The sequence below is a fragment of the Hemiscyllium ocellatum genome, chromosome 5 (genome assembly GCF_020745735.1).
Source record: "Hemiscyllium ocellatum isolate sHemOce1 chromosome 5, sHemOce1.pat.X.cur, whole genome shotgun sequence".
Classification (NCBI taxonomy): Eukaryota; Metazoa; Chordata; class Chondrichthyes; order Orectolobiformes; family Hemiscylliidae; genus Hemiscyllium; species Hemiscyllium ocellatum.
The window spans coordinates 62,274,968-62,292,156 of NC_083405.1; the positions used below are offsets into that span (position 1 = coordinate 62,274,968).

General features: G+C 42.3%; 1 protein-coding gene across 2 annotated transcripts in view; it reads left to right on the plus strand.

Annotated features, from left to right (window-relative positions):
- The first annotated feature begins 3,990 nt into the window (after window positions 1-3,990).
- Window positions 3,991-17,189, plus strand: part of tex10 (testis expressed 10) — a 92,838-nt gene continuing 79,639 nt past the window's right edge. For both annotated transcript variants that reach the window (XM_060825475.1, XM_060825476.1), the window contains exons 1-3: window positions 3,991-4,049; window positions 9,672-9,862; window positions 11,931-12,646. In XM_060825475.1, the coding sequence (XP_060681458.1) occupies window positions 9,683-9,862; window positions 11,931-12,646 (896 nt within the window). In that variant the 5' untranslated portion in view covers window positions 3,991-4,049; window positions 9,672-9,682. The remainder of the gene's footprint in view (window positions 4,050-9,671; window positions 9,863-11,930; window positions 12,647-17,189) is intronic.

A 17,189-nucleotide genomic window follows, 5' to 3' on the forward strand; every position in this document is an offset into this window, starting at 1 on the left:
AAACTGGCCCAAAAATGGGAAACCAATGCCATCCGAATTGTGTCACCTACAAACAGCTGTACTTCCTGCATGAATGCCTAAGGAAACCGCTACTAACTAAATATCTTAAATACCAATCTCCCCTTAATACTCCACCAGCCAAAAGAACAGCAGAATGCTTAGAGAAATGATTAATGATACCTACAACAGACACCATAAACACAACAGGGAAATTTTGCGCCAAAAAACTTAACTCACTAATGCAACAGACCATGAATGGTACCTGGAACATCACCTTACAGATTAGCCAAGGAGCTACGCCAAAGATTAAAACACTTAGTAGAAGATTCACACCACTCCATCCAAGAATTCCTGAAGATCATAAAAGACACCAAGATAGAAGAGGATGAAATAATGGTCTCCTTTGACCTAACAGCCCTGTTCACATCTACCAACATCAACCTGGCTAAGGAAACACTGACTACACTATTAGAAAAACTAAAAACACACACACCAAACATCACTAATTTCATCAGCAATGACAATATCGTCTAGCTAGTGGACCTGTGCCATACCACCCACTTCACCTTCAACAACAATATCGACAGACAAACGAATGGAACACCCATGGGATCTCTGATATCAGGGTTCTTGGCAGAGGCTTGAACAAACAGCTCAGCCAACCATCCAACCCAAACTTTGGGTCTGCTACGTGGATGACACCTTTGTCATCGCGAAACAAAATAAACTATAGGAAACCTTCAAGACCATCAATAATATCCTTACTGGCATACAATTCACTAAAGAGGAGGAAAACAACAACAAACTGTCATTCCTAGATGTCGCAATAGAGCGAACAGCCCATGGGGAACTTCAAACCAGCGTCTTCAGGAAAACAACCCATACGGATCAAATATTGAACTACAGAAGCAATCATCCCAACACCCACAAACTGAGCTGCATTAGAACATTATTTCAATGAGCCACCACACACTGCAGGGCAGAGGAACCATGAAAAGCAGAGGAAAATTTTGAATACCTATACAGTGTATTCAAAAAGAATGGGTACCCAATGAACATTTGTCTGGGTTTGCTGTCAGCAGAACTGATCTAATTTCTTCATCTATATCTCTTTTCAGCTACCATTAGCACTCCTTTTGCCTTGGGGTATTTGGTCTGTCTTCCCTCGTTTTGGATCTGAAGGTTCAAAGAGTCATGTTGGACTCAAATCATTCACACTGTTTTCGTCCTGTTTTTCTCTTGTTTTTGGATAGTGTCTGTTCAGCACTTTGCCATTCATGCCTCCTCTTGTTACAGCATCACTTTGCTTTGGCCTTAGCTTGTCATCTACTCTCTCCTGCCTTCCAGCCTTTAACAGATTTTCTTGTTTCCATTATCCACCTTTGCCCTATTTTACCTCCTTGAAACTATTACACTTCTAATAGTTGGGTTAAATGTTTAATTCAGAGGCTGTCTGAGTTGCTGACAGTTGCCAGCATTCTCTTTTTTTTCATTGTTAATGTTTCCAGTCCTGTTACCCTTTTTCAGAACTAGAGGCAGCACCAAAAAGGTGATATACTGATGACCAGAGAGCAGAAGGAGCAAAGGATTTTTGGAGAGGGAATCCAGAGAGAGAAGAAAAGATAGGCAGACAAAGTGTTTGTTCATAGTAGGCTAGGAAATAATGTAGATTAAGCAGTTGAAAATGGGTGGTTGTATTGAAGAAGGCTATTTTATGACAGGACCTGGGATTGTGGGAGAAGGTAATAGATGAGGAATAAGTGTTCATGCTCTGAAATTGTTAAATTCAGTGTTGAGTCCTAAAGGCCATGAGGTGCCTAAGTAGAGGATGTGGTGTATCTCTGTTTATGATGAGCTTGGTTAGAGCACTGTAGCAGGCCTGAGACAGGAAGGTTGACATGGGAACATGGTGGTGTACATTGAAATGGCTGGCATGAGTGTTCTGCAATCACCCAGTCTGCAATTTGTGTCTCTAATATAGAGGAAAACACATGTCTATCTCAGACCTGCTCCAGCAAAGCTCAAGGCAATGTATGGTTTATTACCTACCCCGCAACCCCAGGTGTTGTCTCAAAATGGCAAAATAAAAGCCAATCCATTTTCAATTACTCAGACTTCCCATTATCATCATCTAGCTACTTCTTCCCTGAGTGTTGTACTGGAAAAGCACAACAGGTCAGGCAGCATCTGAGGAGCAGGAGAATCGACGTTTCAGGCATAAGCCCTTCATCAGGAAAATCTTTAGATGGGAGATCCCCAGAGGTGATGAGTTTGTGGATGGTCTGGGAGATGATGGTTTGGTGATGGGAGGTGAGGTTGTGGTTGAGGGGTCAGTAGGAGGATGTGACTGTGAGTTGGCACCTGGCTTCAGTGGTGTGGAGGTCGGTGTGCCAAACTACTACTGCCACCCCCCCCCCCCCCCTCCCTTGTCTGCGGGTTTGATGGTGAGATTGGAGTGGAGGACTGCCTGTTGGGAGGTTGGAATGGGTGAGAGGGGAGGACTGGTTGAGGCGGTTGAAGTTACGCTGGCGGCAGTTTCCTGCTGAAGAGCTTCTGCCCGAAACACTGATTCTCCTGCTCCTCGGATGCTGCCTGACCTCCTGTGTTTTTTTTCCAGCTCCACACTCTCGACTCTGATCTCCAGCATCTGCAGTCCTCACTTTCTCCTACTCCTTCCCTGGCCTAGTATCAATAATCCTTTGTCTGCCTATGTTTTTTCTCTCTCACTGTCTGCTTATTTCTCTCCTCCTACCCCCCCCCCCCCCCCCCCCCCATCAGCAGAAATACCATCTCTTCCTAGTTGTCCTGCTTCTAGTTGTGAAGGGGTCATTTCGGTCAAAATGTCAATTCTGTTTTCTCTCCATAGATGCTGCTAGTGTTTCTGAGTTTCTCTAGCAATTTCTGTTTTTGTTTTATTTCTGTTTTCATTGCCAAGATGTGGAAGTGCTGGTGTTGGACTGGGGTGGACAAAATTAAAAATCTCACAATGTTAGGTTATTGTCCAACAGATTTATTCGAAAGTGCAAGCTTTCAAACCACTGCTCCTCATCATGTCGCTAGTAAGGCAGGATCAGAGGACACAGAATTTAGAATGAAAGATCAAAGTGTCATACAACTGATGCGATGTACTAAACAAATGTAGATTACTGTTAAGTCTTTAATCACTTGGAATGGGGATGCAAGTTTCGATTGATTAATATGTAAATCCCAGATTTTCTTTCAAGTCACAGCCCTGAGATAACTTAAGATTTTATCAGTATATTTAAAAAAAGGTGACATCCCCACTCAGACAATGCATTAAATGAATGAAATTTAAAGTCTGTCTGTATCTCAACCTTTAGTCACACTGGTTCTATTTCCAAAGTAGGAATTTATAAAATGTCACATTGAATGACTGCCTACAGATTGTACATTTTTGAACAAAATAAAATGTATCTGCAACTGCAAATCTACAAATGCAAATTCACCCATAAACTTGTGTGTGTGAGGGAGAGGGAGATGTGCATGCTTAATAGTTTGTGCACGTGTGAGACGGAGGGTATGCCGTGAGTGTGTGTGTGTAAATGTGCGGGTGTATAGTGTGGTGAGGTCACCTGTAGTGTGGGTTCATGTCACAGGCATATATTCTGTTACACTCATGCACACACACACACACACACACTCTGAAAGCTTGTACTTCCAAGTAAACTTGTTAGACTACAACCTGGTGTGTGATTGTTTTTTTACATCATTGTCAGGAGCTTGTCCCGCATGCCCAAGACTACATTTCCCAGAGGCCCGTGTCTTAGGACCTCGGCCGCCCTCTCACCGACTTGCCGACCTCCTGAAACCAACGGCGAACGGCTGCATAGACCGATGCAGCGGGAAGGAGCTTGATGGATTATGACAGGAGGAGAGAAAGCACACCGCAGGGACAGCCAGCACCGTCGTTAGAAACACAGGAACAAAGCGGCCACCTATGATGCGTGTTGGTGGAGGAGGAGGAGCCCGGGGAAGGACCCCTTGTGTTTCTGGCGGTTGGTGAAAGCGGCGAGAAGGCGGTGTAGCAGGTAAAGGATGTGGGGGATGGGTAATGGATATGGCGGGGCGGGGGGGATTGGGGTGGTGGGTGTCTGGCATTGGGATTGTGTCCGAACAACTGAAACCGGAGGCCGTCCCGCTCTCTTTTTCCTGCCCCGCTCTCTTTTTCCTGCCCCGTGGTGATGGTGCTGCTGCTGAGACGCCTCACCGCATGTTGTATTACGTTGGCGCGGCCTGAGTGGGCCCCTTGCTGGCTGTGGGCTGTGGGGGCCCCTTGCTGGCTGTGGGGGCCCCTTGCTGGCTGTGGGCTGTGGGGGCCCCTTGCTGGCTGTGGGGACGGGGGAATATTGATTCTCTTTCTACTGGTCCCCTGTTTTTGTCCAAAAGTAATGGAACCATCAGCAAATGCTAACCATCGTGTGGCAGGTCTGCAGAGAGATAAGAGTTAACATTTCAGGTTCTTGATCTTGCATCAGTTGATGAATTGTTTGAAATATTGTTTTGCCCTTGTGATCCATGGTTTGATAAGAACTTCACAAGTGGATGTAGCATCATTGGCATCCCCCCCACCACCACACAATTATTTTGAGTGAGCACACCTCTGCCAGCAAAATATTTTCGAAACATTGTGCGATTTCTTTTCTTTCTCCATACGTGTAAAGTTTGTGGACGTCCGATCAGTAAAACCAAAGTAGTTTTTGGGCAAAACATGAAGTATAAATTAGGATTTGCAACAGATTTTGTGGAACTGATTTAAAAGAGAAATTGCTGGAGAAACTCCCATCAGGTCAGGCAGCATCGGTGCAGAGAGAAGCAGAGTTAACGTTTTGAGTCTGTTCCGAATAAGTTATGCCAGACTTGAAACATCAACTTTATTTCTTCTGCGGATGTTACCATATCTGCTGAGTTAATTCAGAGCCTTATTTTTATTTCAGATTTCCAGCATCCACAGTATTTTCCATTTTTTAAATATTTGTGAAACTGATACTTATTTCTAATGTATGTGTAAACTTGTAATCTGATCAGGTTAGTGTGTCACACTGATATTGCACCTTAGGATAATATGCAAAAGGGTATGATTGTTTTTCTCTAGTGATTCATGGGTTATTGAGAACCTCATGAATGGATGTAGTATATTTCAGAACTTTGGTATAGCTCAGCGTTGGTTTTCTGAACATCTGAAAACCAACCAACAGAAATAATCATATCCGATGGAATTTGGAGAAACAAGTCAGTCCAGATTTCTGGTGCGTGGTAGCTCCCCAGGACTGAAATCTAGTACAGATGAAGAGCAGCAAAAAAAAGGAAAGGGGAAAACCCGCATCGAATCATAGAGATACTTTGCATGGAAACAGACCCTTCAGTCCAGTTGATCCATGCCAAATAGTTATCCTAAATAAATCTAGTCCCATTTTCCAGCATTTGGCCCATATCCCTCTCAACCATTCCTATTCATAGACCCATGCAGGTGCTTTTTAAATATCGTAATTGTACTAGCCTCCACCAGTTCCTGATTCTGTACATGCACCATCCTCTCTGTGAAAAAGTTACCCCTTAGGGCCCTTCTAAATCTTGTCCCTCTCAGCTTAAGCCTGTGCCCTCTAGTTTTGGACTCACCCACTTATGGGAAAAGATCCTGTTTATTTATCCTAGTCATGCCTGTCATGACTTTATGAACCTCTGACTTTCTAGGGAAAATGACCCCAGCCTGTTCAGCCTTTCCCTATCACTCAAACCCTCCAACCCTGGCAACATGACCAGGTCTGTGACTCACTTTGTGGAATAACCAGAGGTTGTTAATGGGTAGAAGTGATGTTCAAGAATCACACAGGAAACAAACTGTGGAGATCTTCCCATTGTAGAAGAACCCACTTATGCAGTAAGGTGGAGAAAGTACATGTAAATTCTTATATCTTGGAGTGTTTGGGCTATTGTACTGTGGTATTGGAAGAGGTATTGTATTTCCTCTTTTTGAATGAAAAAGTGCGGGGGTTGGGGGGGGGCGGTGTGGTTTGGAAGGAAATACAGGCATTCCCTGCCATTCTGGAGTCCTCTCTCAAGTTGATTTGATTGCCAATCAGAGCACAATGCAGGACAGTGAAAAGCAGCCATTCATAAGTATGAGAAATGTTTACATATTTAGATTAGATTACTTAGGGTGGAAACAGGCCCTTCGGCCCAACAAGTCCACACCGACCCGCCGAAGCGCAACCCACCCATACCCCTACATTTACCCCTTACCTAACACTACAGGCAATTTAGCATGGCCAATTCACCTGGCCAGCACATGTTTGGACTGTGGGAGGGAACACCCGGAGGAAACCCACGCAGACACGGGGAGAACGTGCAAACTCCACATAGTCAGTCGCCTGAGGCAGGAATTGAACCCGGGTCTCTGGCGGTGTGAGGCAGCAGTGCTAACCACTGTGCCACCATGCCGCCCACATATTAGGTCTTTAAAAATTAAAAATAATGTGTGAGATTGTATTCGTAAGTATGAGCATTTTATGTTGGATAATCATAACTCCGGGACCCAATTACTTACTTAGTATGATGTCGCGATTGTTGTGTTGGCACACATCTTGTCAGGATACAGTTTGTTCATGTTTTTGATCAAACTTACTTTGTATCTGTCTGTACGACTGTTATACAATTTTCACTACAGTTTTCCTCATGCAAGTCTGCAACATATGCTGGGGTTGATGTTTTTAAATCAGCCTGGTCAGAGATTTTATTACTTACCTCTGGAGCAGCCTGATCAGAGATTTTACTACATATCCCACAGTCTCTGGGGTATGATGTAGGAAATCTCTCTGTGAGAGCCCCAAAAAGTGAGCTTTGCTTTATTTCTTTAATTTTTACTCCAAGCAAAATGCTCCCAGTCAAAATTATTTAGTATGTGTAGAGTCATAGAGGTGTACAGCATGAAAACAAACCATTTATATTTCGTTTCAATTTTGTTATTTGTAATAGCTCCAAGTAAAGTTAAATAACTTGTTGTAAATAGCTTGATATGTGACTTTTGTTCATGTCATGTGGATTTGTGGTAGGCATATGTCTAGAGTGGAAAGCAGATGGGAATAATAATTTTCATAGAAACATAAAAATGGGATCAGGAGAAGGCCATTCAGCCCTTTGGAGCCTGCTCTGCCTACATTCATGACTCTGGAGCCTGCTCTGCCTACATTCATCCGTTGACAACATATTGTCTAGCTATCACCATTGTTAACAGCTAACCTGAGAATGCAACTTTTTTTTTAAAAAAAGGTTTTGTGATTTACACATGAAAGAAGTGAAACTACCATTGTATTCTAACAGATGAAAGGCTTAACAGACAATCAATTTTTCAAATGTATAATTTCAGTTACATCACACTGTAAATTTTTGTTATAAATTCTGTTAGGATTGAGCCCTCCACTATCACCTGATGAAGGAGCGTCGCTCCGAAAGCTAGTGTACTTCCAATTAAACCTGTTGGACTATAACCTGGTGGTGTGATTTTTAACAAGGTTAAGAATATTCATTGTATAATGCTAGATGGCTTAATCTTTACTGTGGATGCTCGCTGATTGTAACGGTCACCCAATCAGTATAGCTGTTGTCATATTTGGAAGCTGCTCCCTGTAAGTGACTATATAATTCCTTAAGAATCTGCTGTTTGAGAGAAGACTGATGACTCATGTCTCTCTGCATGTGAGCAATCATTCTCTCTCCCTCCAGGGCCTGGAATAAAGATGAAGGAGGTAAATAAAGCCATGCTGTGCCTCTGAGTGTTTGCTTTGACTCATATGGGATAGGGAAACGGGACGACAATATTTGCAGGATCCAAACAAATAATTACAATCAGACAATATTAGTGATCACCTGGAACACTGGTATCTCGAGAGGTTGGCCCCACAAGATAAGATTTAAACCTTGGTCCCTCTCGATATTCCTGTGTGTCGGAAACGGTCCTCTCGTTCAGTTGCTCTCTCTTCTATGGACTCCTCGAACAGTAATCAGCTCAGTGGAGAGAAACCGTTTCGTAAGCGTGCTGACAAATAGAGGTTTGACTCCTCTGAACTGAATTGAGGTTCAAGTCCCCTGGGTCTAATTGAGATTCGAGTCCTCTCTGTTTAATTGTGGTTTGAGTCGCCATGAGGAGTAAAGTGTAAAAAGGGTTAAAGTTCACGAGTGGTGAAATTTGAGGCTCTGCGTGTCTTTGTTCTGGGGGAAGAGAATGGCTTGGACTCCAGTGCCCTGAGGTCCACTGCAAGGGCTTTCTCTTTTTCTAAGTGTAATTCCAATGAGAGGAGGCAAAAAAATGCTGAAATTTAAGGTTGTATTAATACATAAGTTTAAAAAAGGAAGTTTCAATGTAAATTGTGCCATGCTGTCAGTGTTTGATATTTAAGTATTTTGGTTTGTGAAAGTACTGGTTCAGAAAATCCTTTTAAGTAACTGTTTTGCCTTGTTTGAATCAGGATCTCAATTCAGTCTGTTTTGTGGGCTATGTAATGGGACAGGTTTTGATTTTACATTGAAATTGTATAACATTATGTCCTTTTTTAAAATTTATCAAACTGGTAACCGTAAAACAAATTGATTTGAGTGCCTTGAGCTCCTGATTCCTGATGAAGGGCTCTGGCCCAAACCGTTGAATTTCCTGTTCCTTGGATGCTGCCTAACCTGCTGTGCTTTAAGCAGCAACACATTTTCAGCTTTGAAATTCAACAATGCCTGTTTTTTTAAAAAAAACATATAGTTGGTTCAGTGGTCATGCTTTAGCCAGATGAGAGTATTGTATTAAAATATCCTTGCTGCTGTGTTTTTAATAGAGTTTTCACAAAAGGAAGAGTGCATTTTGAGTTTGATTGTTTTTTGTTTTGTTTTGTTAAGATTTTAGAGAATATTAGAACTTAAGGCTAAGCTGTTTTCAGTTCTGTTAATTATTGTTACAACTTTATTGGCCTCCTTTATATTGCAAATTCAAAGAATGTTGATTTCTGGCAAAGTTGCCACTGTAATTCCAACTGTTTTAGTCGGGAAATTTCATTTGGAGAACATATTTTAAAATATTCAGCATTTGTTTCCCACGAATATTTGAGATTTAAATTTGAACTGAAACTGCCCCTTCAGTTGCTAAAACACAAGAAACATTTTGTTGCTTTCTTGCTGTTCCAGACTTTAGAATTTTTCTGGACAGCTTTCACATTAGCCAAGTGACACTTTGTTAAAGAAAAATAACTTTTTAATAATCTGAATGGGGTCCTCCGAGGATTAAATTTTTAGGACCATTGATTGTTCCTTACAAATGACTGAATTATTTAGACAGTACAATTTAGAAGTTTATGGATTGTACAAAACTTGATAATGTCATAAATAGTGAACAGAGTAATAGACCTCGAATTGGTTCTGCCTTCCATCTGATCACTGCCAATTTGAACTTCTTATTCTTAGTTCATTACACTTCTTCTCTGTATTTTCCTACGTTGGTCAGTTGAAAGCAAATTGATCAACGACATCTAGTGCAGTCTCTTGTAGATGGCCACTTGGAGGTGTACAAGTGTCTCAGGGTGGCTCTTTTTGTTTAAAGTTAGAGGAAAACCTGAGGCATTTTCCATATGAGGTCCATTTTGTTTTGACAAGTTAATAATCAGTGTTCTTTGCAGGGTAAACCAAGATGACAAAGAAGAGAAAGCGTCAAGATGACTTTCAAAAGGTGAAACTTAAAGTTGGCAAAAGGAAACCAAAAGCAGACAATGTAACCAATACCAAATTCAAAACACGTGCCATACATGTTCCACAGCAACGTAAGAGTGATGCATCATTACCAACAAATCACCGTAAACTTAATATAAAGGTATGTGTTCTATCCCTGGTTTGGTTCATCTGACAGTCCAATCTGGATAAGTGCACTGCACTGTTCTGTTTTATTTTCCTTTTTTTTTCTTGAAGGAAAATTTATATTTTGTGATCACCCGTGCCAATTTGTGTGCTGCCAAGATAGTGAATGATTCGACGCACAGAGGTGATACCTATTTTCAAATGCAGTTTTTATGTGAGTGCTTCCAGCAGGATAAACCTGGGTAGAAACCCTGATTAATCTCTTCTGTGTCTCTACCCTCGGACTACCAAGTCACTTGATCTGCCCCAAAAATTCTCTTGGCTGTCATGACTAAATTAGCACAAGGTAATTGCCTAGTCCCTGTGTTGGAGTATCTCATTGAGGGAAACTTTATCCTCTGAATTATTGAGTGAAGGATAATAATGTGTTAATTCGTGTTGTTTGCAAAATCTTTACTATTTTCGGGAATTACCTAAAAGCTTAGCCCTTTTAAAGAATGAACACTCTGGTTTGGCAGGCATTAATGATGTATCGAAGTTTGAATGAACACACGAGGACTGTATTCAAGAGTAGTACAACCTTCGCATAAACCAAATCATCTGCTGACATTTCCACCACCTCCAAACAGACCCCACTTCCAGGCATATATTTCCTTCCGCACCCCTTTCCGCCTTCTGCAAAGACCGTTTCCCCACCACCACCACCACCACCACCACTCAGCTGAGTACATGGAGGTCCTGGGCCTCCTTTACCGCGCTCCCTCACCACCCGATGCCTGGAGGAAGAAAGCCTTATCTTCTGCCTCGGAACACTTCAACCCCAGGACATCAATGTGGACTTTGCCTGTTCCCTCATTTTCCCCTTCCCCCACCTCACCCCAGCTCCAAACCTCCAGCTCAGCACTGACCCCATGACTTGTCTTACCTGCTATCTTCCTTTCCACTTATCCACTCCACCCCCCCCCACCCCTCCTTACCTATCACCTTCATCCCTTCCCCCACTCGCCTATTGTACTTTATGCTACTTTTTTCCCACCTCCACCCTTCAGGCACTCTGCCTGTATTCCTGATGAAGGGCCTTTGTCCGAAATGTCGATTTTACTGCTCCTCGGTGCTGCCTGAACTGCTGTGCTTTTCCAGCACCACTCTAATCATTACTCACTGAAATCCCCTTCCTACTTCATTATTATTCTCTACCTTTTTTGTTTTTGCTTTTGTTATTCAAGAAACTGCTTAAAGCTACCTCTTGGACCAAGATGTTGGTTATCTGAATCATTGTTCTCCATGTAATATAGGTACAGCACTGTGCTGTTGCGGAGGAACATCTAGGTTTGTGACCCAGTAGTAGTCAGGTAATCATTTTAGCGCTCCAGGTCAATTTGATGTGTGACTTAAAGAAATGTGGAGGTGTGGGTGTTCACATCTATTTGTCACCCCTGTCCTTTTAAATGACAAAAAGGAATTTACAGATTAGGTAGAAGAAATTATATTCTCTGATGACATAATCTTAAAATTAGAACAAGGAAACGCTCATTCCACTCACGGTGGTGGGAGTGTAGAACTCTCTGCCCAAATGGTAAAGAAACCGTCCTCCTATGTCTTCACTGGGAGACTCCATATTTTTAAACTGTACCACCTTGTTCTAGATTTCCCGCTAGGGATTTGCCTTCTCTGCATCTTCCCTGACCGGCCATCTTCATAATTGCACCTGCCTCCGTGATTTAGTCCATCTGGTGCTGAAGCCTTTACCTGTTCCACCATTATCTCATCTTTATTACTCTTCTGCATTGCTGTTCAGCCTCCAAAGTTTAATTCTGTTAAGAAGTGTTTTGAGCAGTCTGACTTTATCTGTTCCATCTTTTATGTTGCGCAAGAAGTAGACTTTAATTCCTGTATTCTGTTCCACCATTCAGTGAGGCTCAGGCTGTATTTACAACTTCATTACTTTATTTCATAGAATTATTTCTCAATAAATTTGTTACTCCATGTTCTGGAAAAGTTTGAAGCATTTGTGAGAATGTTTTGTTCACATTGCCATTAAAGTGTATAGATGTTAATTTAACTTTCCTTTTCTCTCTTAATAGGATCTGCTGACACAGTTGCACCATTATAGTTCGGGCATTAAACAGAGTGCTCTGATTGGTCTAAAAGACCTTGTTTCGCAACATCCATCAGTAATCACATCTCACCTCTCCAATATTCTCAGTGATGTAGCAGCTGTGTTCACAGACAAAGACCCCACCGTGAGATCAGCAACTGTTCAACTTTTAAACTTTCTAGCTCCTCGAATCTCTGGTGAGCAGATGGCCCCTTTTTATCCTTTGGTTTGTGCACACCTTTCTAGTGCAATGACTCACATAGTAGAAGGGATACAAGAGGATGCCTTGAAGATCTTAGATGTTTTGTTGGAACATTACCCTGAACTTCTTACAGACCATAGCAGCATCCTGCTGAAGAATTTTCTGGAGCTAATTTCTCATCAGAAATTGACGAAGGAATTGAAAGCTGGAGGAAAAATATCTTGCTGGATGTTATCTGTCAATCCAAACCGTCGGGTTACTTCTCAGCAGTGGCGGCTCAATGTATTGAGTAGGTTAAGAAAATTCTTACAGGCAATTGTTGAAGGTTCAAGCCAATCTGTGGAGAATGAAGCCATTTTTGAGACTGATGACAGGATTGGGTCTGAGCATGTGACCACATTGCAGGTCAGCTGGGAGAATTACATTACTGGACAGCAGCGTATACAGTTGTACGAACACTCTGGATCTCAACCCAGTACTGTGATTCCGTTCAGGCTAAGGTGAGAATTTTTGGTTAGATCTCATTGCTCACTAAGGAAAGTTGAATGACTGCACCTTAAAAAGAGTAGAAAGCTGTTTAATTATCCATTGTCTTTTAGTTGACTTTTTCATGTATGTTTGTTCTTTATATGGTAAAAAGTATTTATTAAGAAAGGTACCTGTTTTGCCACTTAATCTTTTTAGAAGTTAACCCTCTATAAACCCAGTCAAATTATTTATTTAACATTTCTGCATGCCCCCCATACAGTTTAATTCAGCTTCACCAGTAAACTTAAATAGAACATTATAGCACAGTACAGGCCCTTCGACCCTCTGTTGCGCCGAACCATGGAACCCATCTAACCTACACTATTCCATTCTCGTCCATATGCCTATCCAATGACCATTTAAATGCCGTTCGAGGTGATGAGTCTACTATTGTTGAAGGTAGTGTGTTCCACGCCCCTACTACTACTCACTAAAGAAACTACATCTGACATCTGTCCAATACCTATCACCCCTCAATTGAAAGCTATGTCCCTCATGCTAGCCATCGTCATTCAAGGGAAAAGGCTCTCACTGTCCACCCTATCTAACCCTCTGATTATCTTTTATGTCTCAATTAAGTCGCCTCTCAACCTCCTTCTCTCTAATGAAAGCAGCCTCAAGTTCCTCAGCCTTTCCTCATAAGACCTTCCCTCCATACCAGGCAATATCCGAGTAAATCTCCTCTGAACCCTTTCCAGAGTTTCCACGTCCTTCCTATAGTGCACTGACCAGAGCTGCACACAATATTCCAAATGTGCTGCACAAGCGTTTCGTGTGGATGCAGCTTGATCCCATGGTTCCGAAACACAATCCCTCTACCAATAAAAATGAACACACCGTATACCACCTTAAAAACCTTATCAATCTGGGTGGCAACTTTCAAGGATCTATGTACCTGGGCACTGAGCTCTCTCTGCTCATCTACACTACCAAGGATCTTACCATTAGCCCAGTACTCTGCATTCTTGTTACTCCTTCCAAAGTGAATCACCTCACACCTTTCTGCCTTAAACCTCATTTGCCACCTCTCAGCGCAGCTCTGCAGCTTATCTATGTCTCTCTGTAACCTACAACATCCTTCGTCACCATCTACTACTCTACTGACCTTTGTGTCATCTGCACATTTACTAACCCATCCTCCTATACCCTCATCCAGGTCATTTATATAAATAACAAAAACAGTGGACCCAAAACAGATCCTTGCAGTACCCCACTAATAACTGAACTCCAGGTTGAATATTTCCCATCAACCACCACCCACTATTTATTTTCTTTCAGCTAGCTAATTTCTGATCCAAAAAGCTAATTCGCCCTCAATCCCATGCCTTCGTATTTTGTGCAATAGCCTACTATGGATAACCTTCTCAAACGTCTCACTGAAATCCATATACACCACATCAAACACTTTTACCTCACCCATCTGTTTGGTCACCTTCTCAAAGACCTCAAGGTTTGTGAGGCATGACCTACCCTTCACAAAACCGTGTTGACTGTCCCTAATCAACTTATTCATTTCTAGATGATTATAAATCCTATCTCTTATAATCCTTTCCAATACTTTACCCACAACTGAAGTAAGGCTCACGGACCTACAATTTCCAGAGTTGTCTTTATTCCCCTTCTTGAAGAAGGGGACAACATTTGCTATCCTCCAGTCTTCTGGTACTATTCCTGTAGACAATGACGACATAAAGATCAAAGCCAAAGCCCTGGCTTCCCAGAAAATCCTAGGATAAATCTCATCTGGCCTTAGGGGACTTATCTATTTTTACACTTTCCAGAATTGCTAACACCTCCTACTGCATCACAATCCCATAGAGTCCAGTAGCCTGTATCTCCCTATTCTCCTCGACCACATTGACTTTTATTAGTGTGAATATTGACGAGAAGTATCATTTAGTATTTCCTTTTGACTCCACGCACAGCTTCCCACTATTGTGCTTGATTCCTTTATTCTTGATACAGCTGTTGAAAGCTTTAGGGATTTCCTTGATCCTATCTGCCAATGACTTCTCGTGTCCCCTCCTGGCTCTTCTTAGCTCTCTCTTTAGGTTTTTCCTGGCTAACTTGTAACTCTTAAACGCCCTAACTGAGCCATCACATCTAATCCTAACATAAGCCGTTGCCTCCCTCTTGACAAGTGATTTAACTTCCTTAATAAACCTCGACTCCTGAGCTCGACAACTTCCTCCCTGCCTGACTGGTACATACTTATCAAGGACCCACAGTAGCTGGTCCTTGAATAAGTTCCACGTTTCAATTATGCCCATCCCCTGCGACCTAAATCTTGCCTAATCACATTGTAATTGCCTTTCCCTCAGCTATACCTCTTGCCTTGCGGTATATATCTATCCCTTTCCATTGCTAAATTAACCATAACCAAATTGTGGTCACTATTACCAAAGTGTTCAACAACTCCAAATCCAACACCTGACTGGGTTCATTACCCAATACCAAATCTAATGTGGCCTCGTCTCTTGTTGGCCTGTCTACATACTGTGTCAGGAAACCCTCCTGCACACATTGGACAGAAACTGATCCATCTAAAACACTTGAACTTTAGTATTCTCGGTCAATATTTGTAAAGTTAAAGACTCCCATAAAAATTACCCTGTCACTCTTGCTCCTATCAAGGATCATATTTGCTATCTGTGGAACCATTTGGAGGTGAATACTGAACTCCCAACAGGGTAACCTCCTTTTCCTGTTTCTAATTTCAGCCCATACTACCTCAGTAGAGGAGTCCTCAAATGTTCTTTCTGCAACTTTGACTAACCGTGCCACACCATGTTCTTTACATGTTCTTACTGAAACATGTAAATCTCGGAACCTGCAATAATCATTCCTGTCCCTGTCCGACCCATGTCTCTCTGAAATAGCCGTAACATCACAGTCCCAGGTTCTAACCCATGCTGCACGTTCACCAACCTTATTCTGGATGCTCCTGATGTTGAAGTAGACACACTTCAAACCAACTTGGTGTCTGCCAGTGCCTTCTTGAAATCTTAGTTCTGACTTCACTACTTTCATCCTCCCGTATACTTGAACTACAATTTTGGTTCCCATCCCCCTGCTGAATAAGTTTTTTAAAATTCACTAGAAGAGCTTAAACAAATTCTCTTCTCACCGCACTCCCACTCCACCCCCGCCCCTTCCCAGAATATTGGTACCCCTCTGGTTCAGGTGAAGACCATCCTGTTTGTAGAGGTCCCAGCTACCCCAGAAAGAACCCCAGTTATCCAGGAATCCAAAACCATCCCTCCTGCACCATCCCTGTAGCCACGTGTTCAATTCAAATCTGCTCATCTTGCGAAGGTATTCGACAGAGGTTATGATGATTTCCTTTTATTATCGGTGCCCATCCCAGGATGGGTGCAAGGAGGTGAGGGTGGAGATGGCTTAACCTGTAAAAATGTGAAGCTGGATTCCCTACCTGCAAAATGCATACCCATTGTCAGTTTTATAGTGGAGAACACTATAATGAACAGGTGCCCAGTCCAGGAGGAGGCATGGTGTCATGGTTTTTATTTTAATTGCGGGGAATGAGTGGCCAGAAGATGATGGTCGGGAGAACATGGAGTAATATACTTGAATCAGGATCGCAGAATGTATGCAAGAAACTGTGAGGTAACACTTTAAATTTAAAAAAGTTTAATTGTCTCTCACTGCATAGAGACTCCACAAAATGTTGCTTATAGTATGCATTGCAGAAATAAATTCATTGTTGATCTCTCAGAAGTCTCCACCGCACATCTTGTAACTATTCCTTTTATTACGTCTCTCTCTCTCACCTCTGCCACAATTGCCCCAACCTATTTGACCTCATTGCACCCTACCTAATATGAATTGGAATATTTCATAGCTTTTTGTAAGAAATAAAACTCGTACATATGTGTATATTCCATGTCATTGTGTCATTACAGTTTTCTTGTGATTTCATAGAGTCATAGAGATGTACAGCATGGAAACAGACTCTTCGGTCCAAATTGTTCATGCCGACCAGATGTCCCAACCCAATCTAGTCCCATCTGCCAGCACCCGGCCCATGTCCCTCCAAACCCTTCCTATTCATATACACATCCAAATGCCTCTTAAGTGTTGCAATTGTACCAGCCTCAACCACTTCCTCTGGCAGCTCATTCCATGCACGTATCACCCTCTGCATGAAAAAGTTGCCCCTTAGGTCTCTTTTATATCTTTCCCCTCTCACCTTAAACCTATGCCCTCTAGTTCTGGAATCCCCCATCCCAGGGAAAAGACTTTGTCTATTTATCCTATCCATGCCCCTCGTAATTTTGTAAACCTCTATAAGGTCACCCCTCCGCCTACGATGCTCCAGGGAAAACAGTCCCAGCCTGTTCAGACGGTCCCTGTAGCTCAAATCCTCCAACCCTGGCAACATCCTTGTAAATCTTTTCTGAGCCCTTTCAAAGTTTGCAGCATCTTTCCGATAGGAAGGAGACCAGAATTGCACACGTATTCCAACAGTGGCCTAACCAATGTCCTGTACAGCTG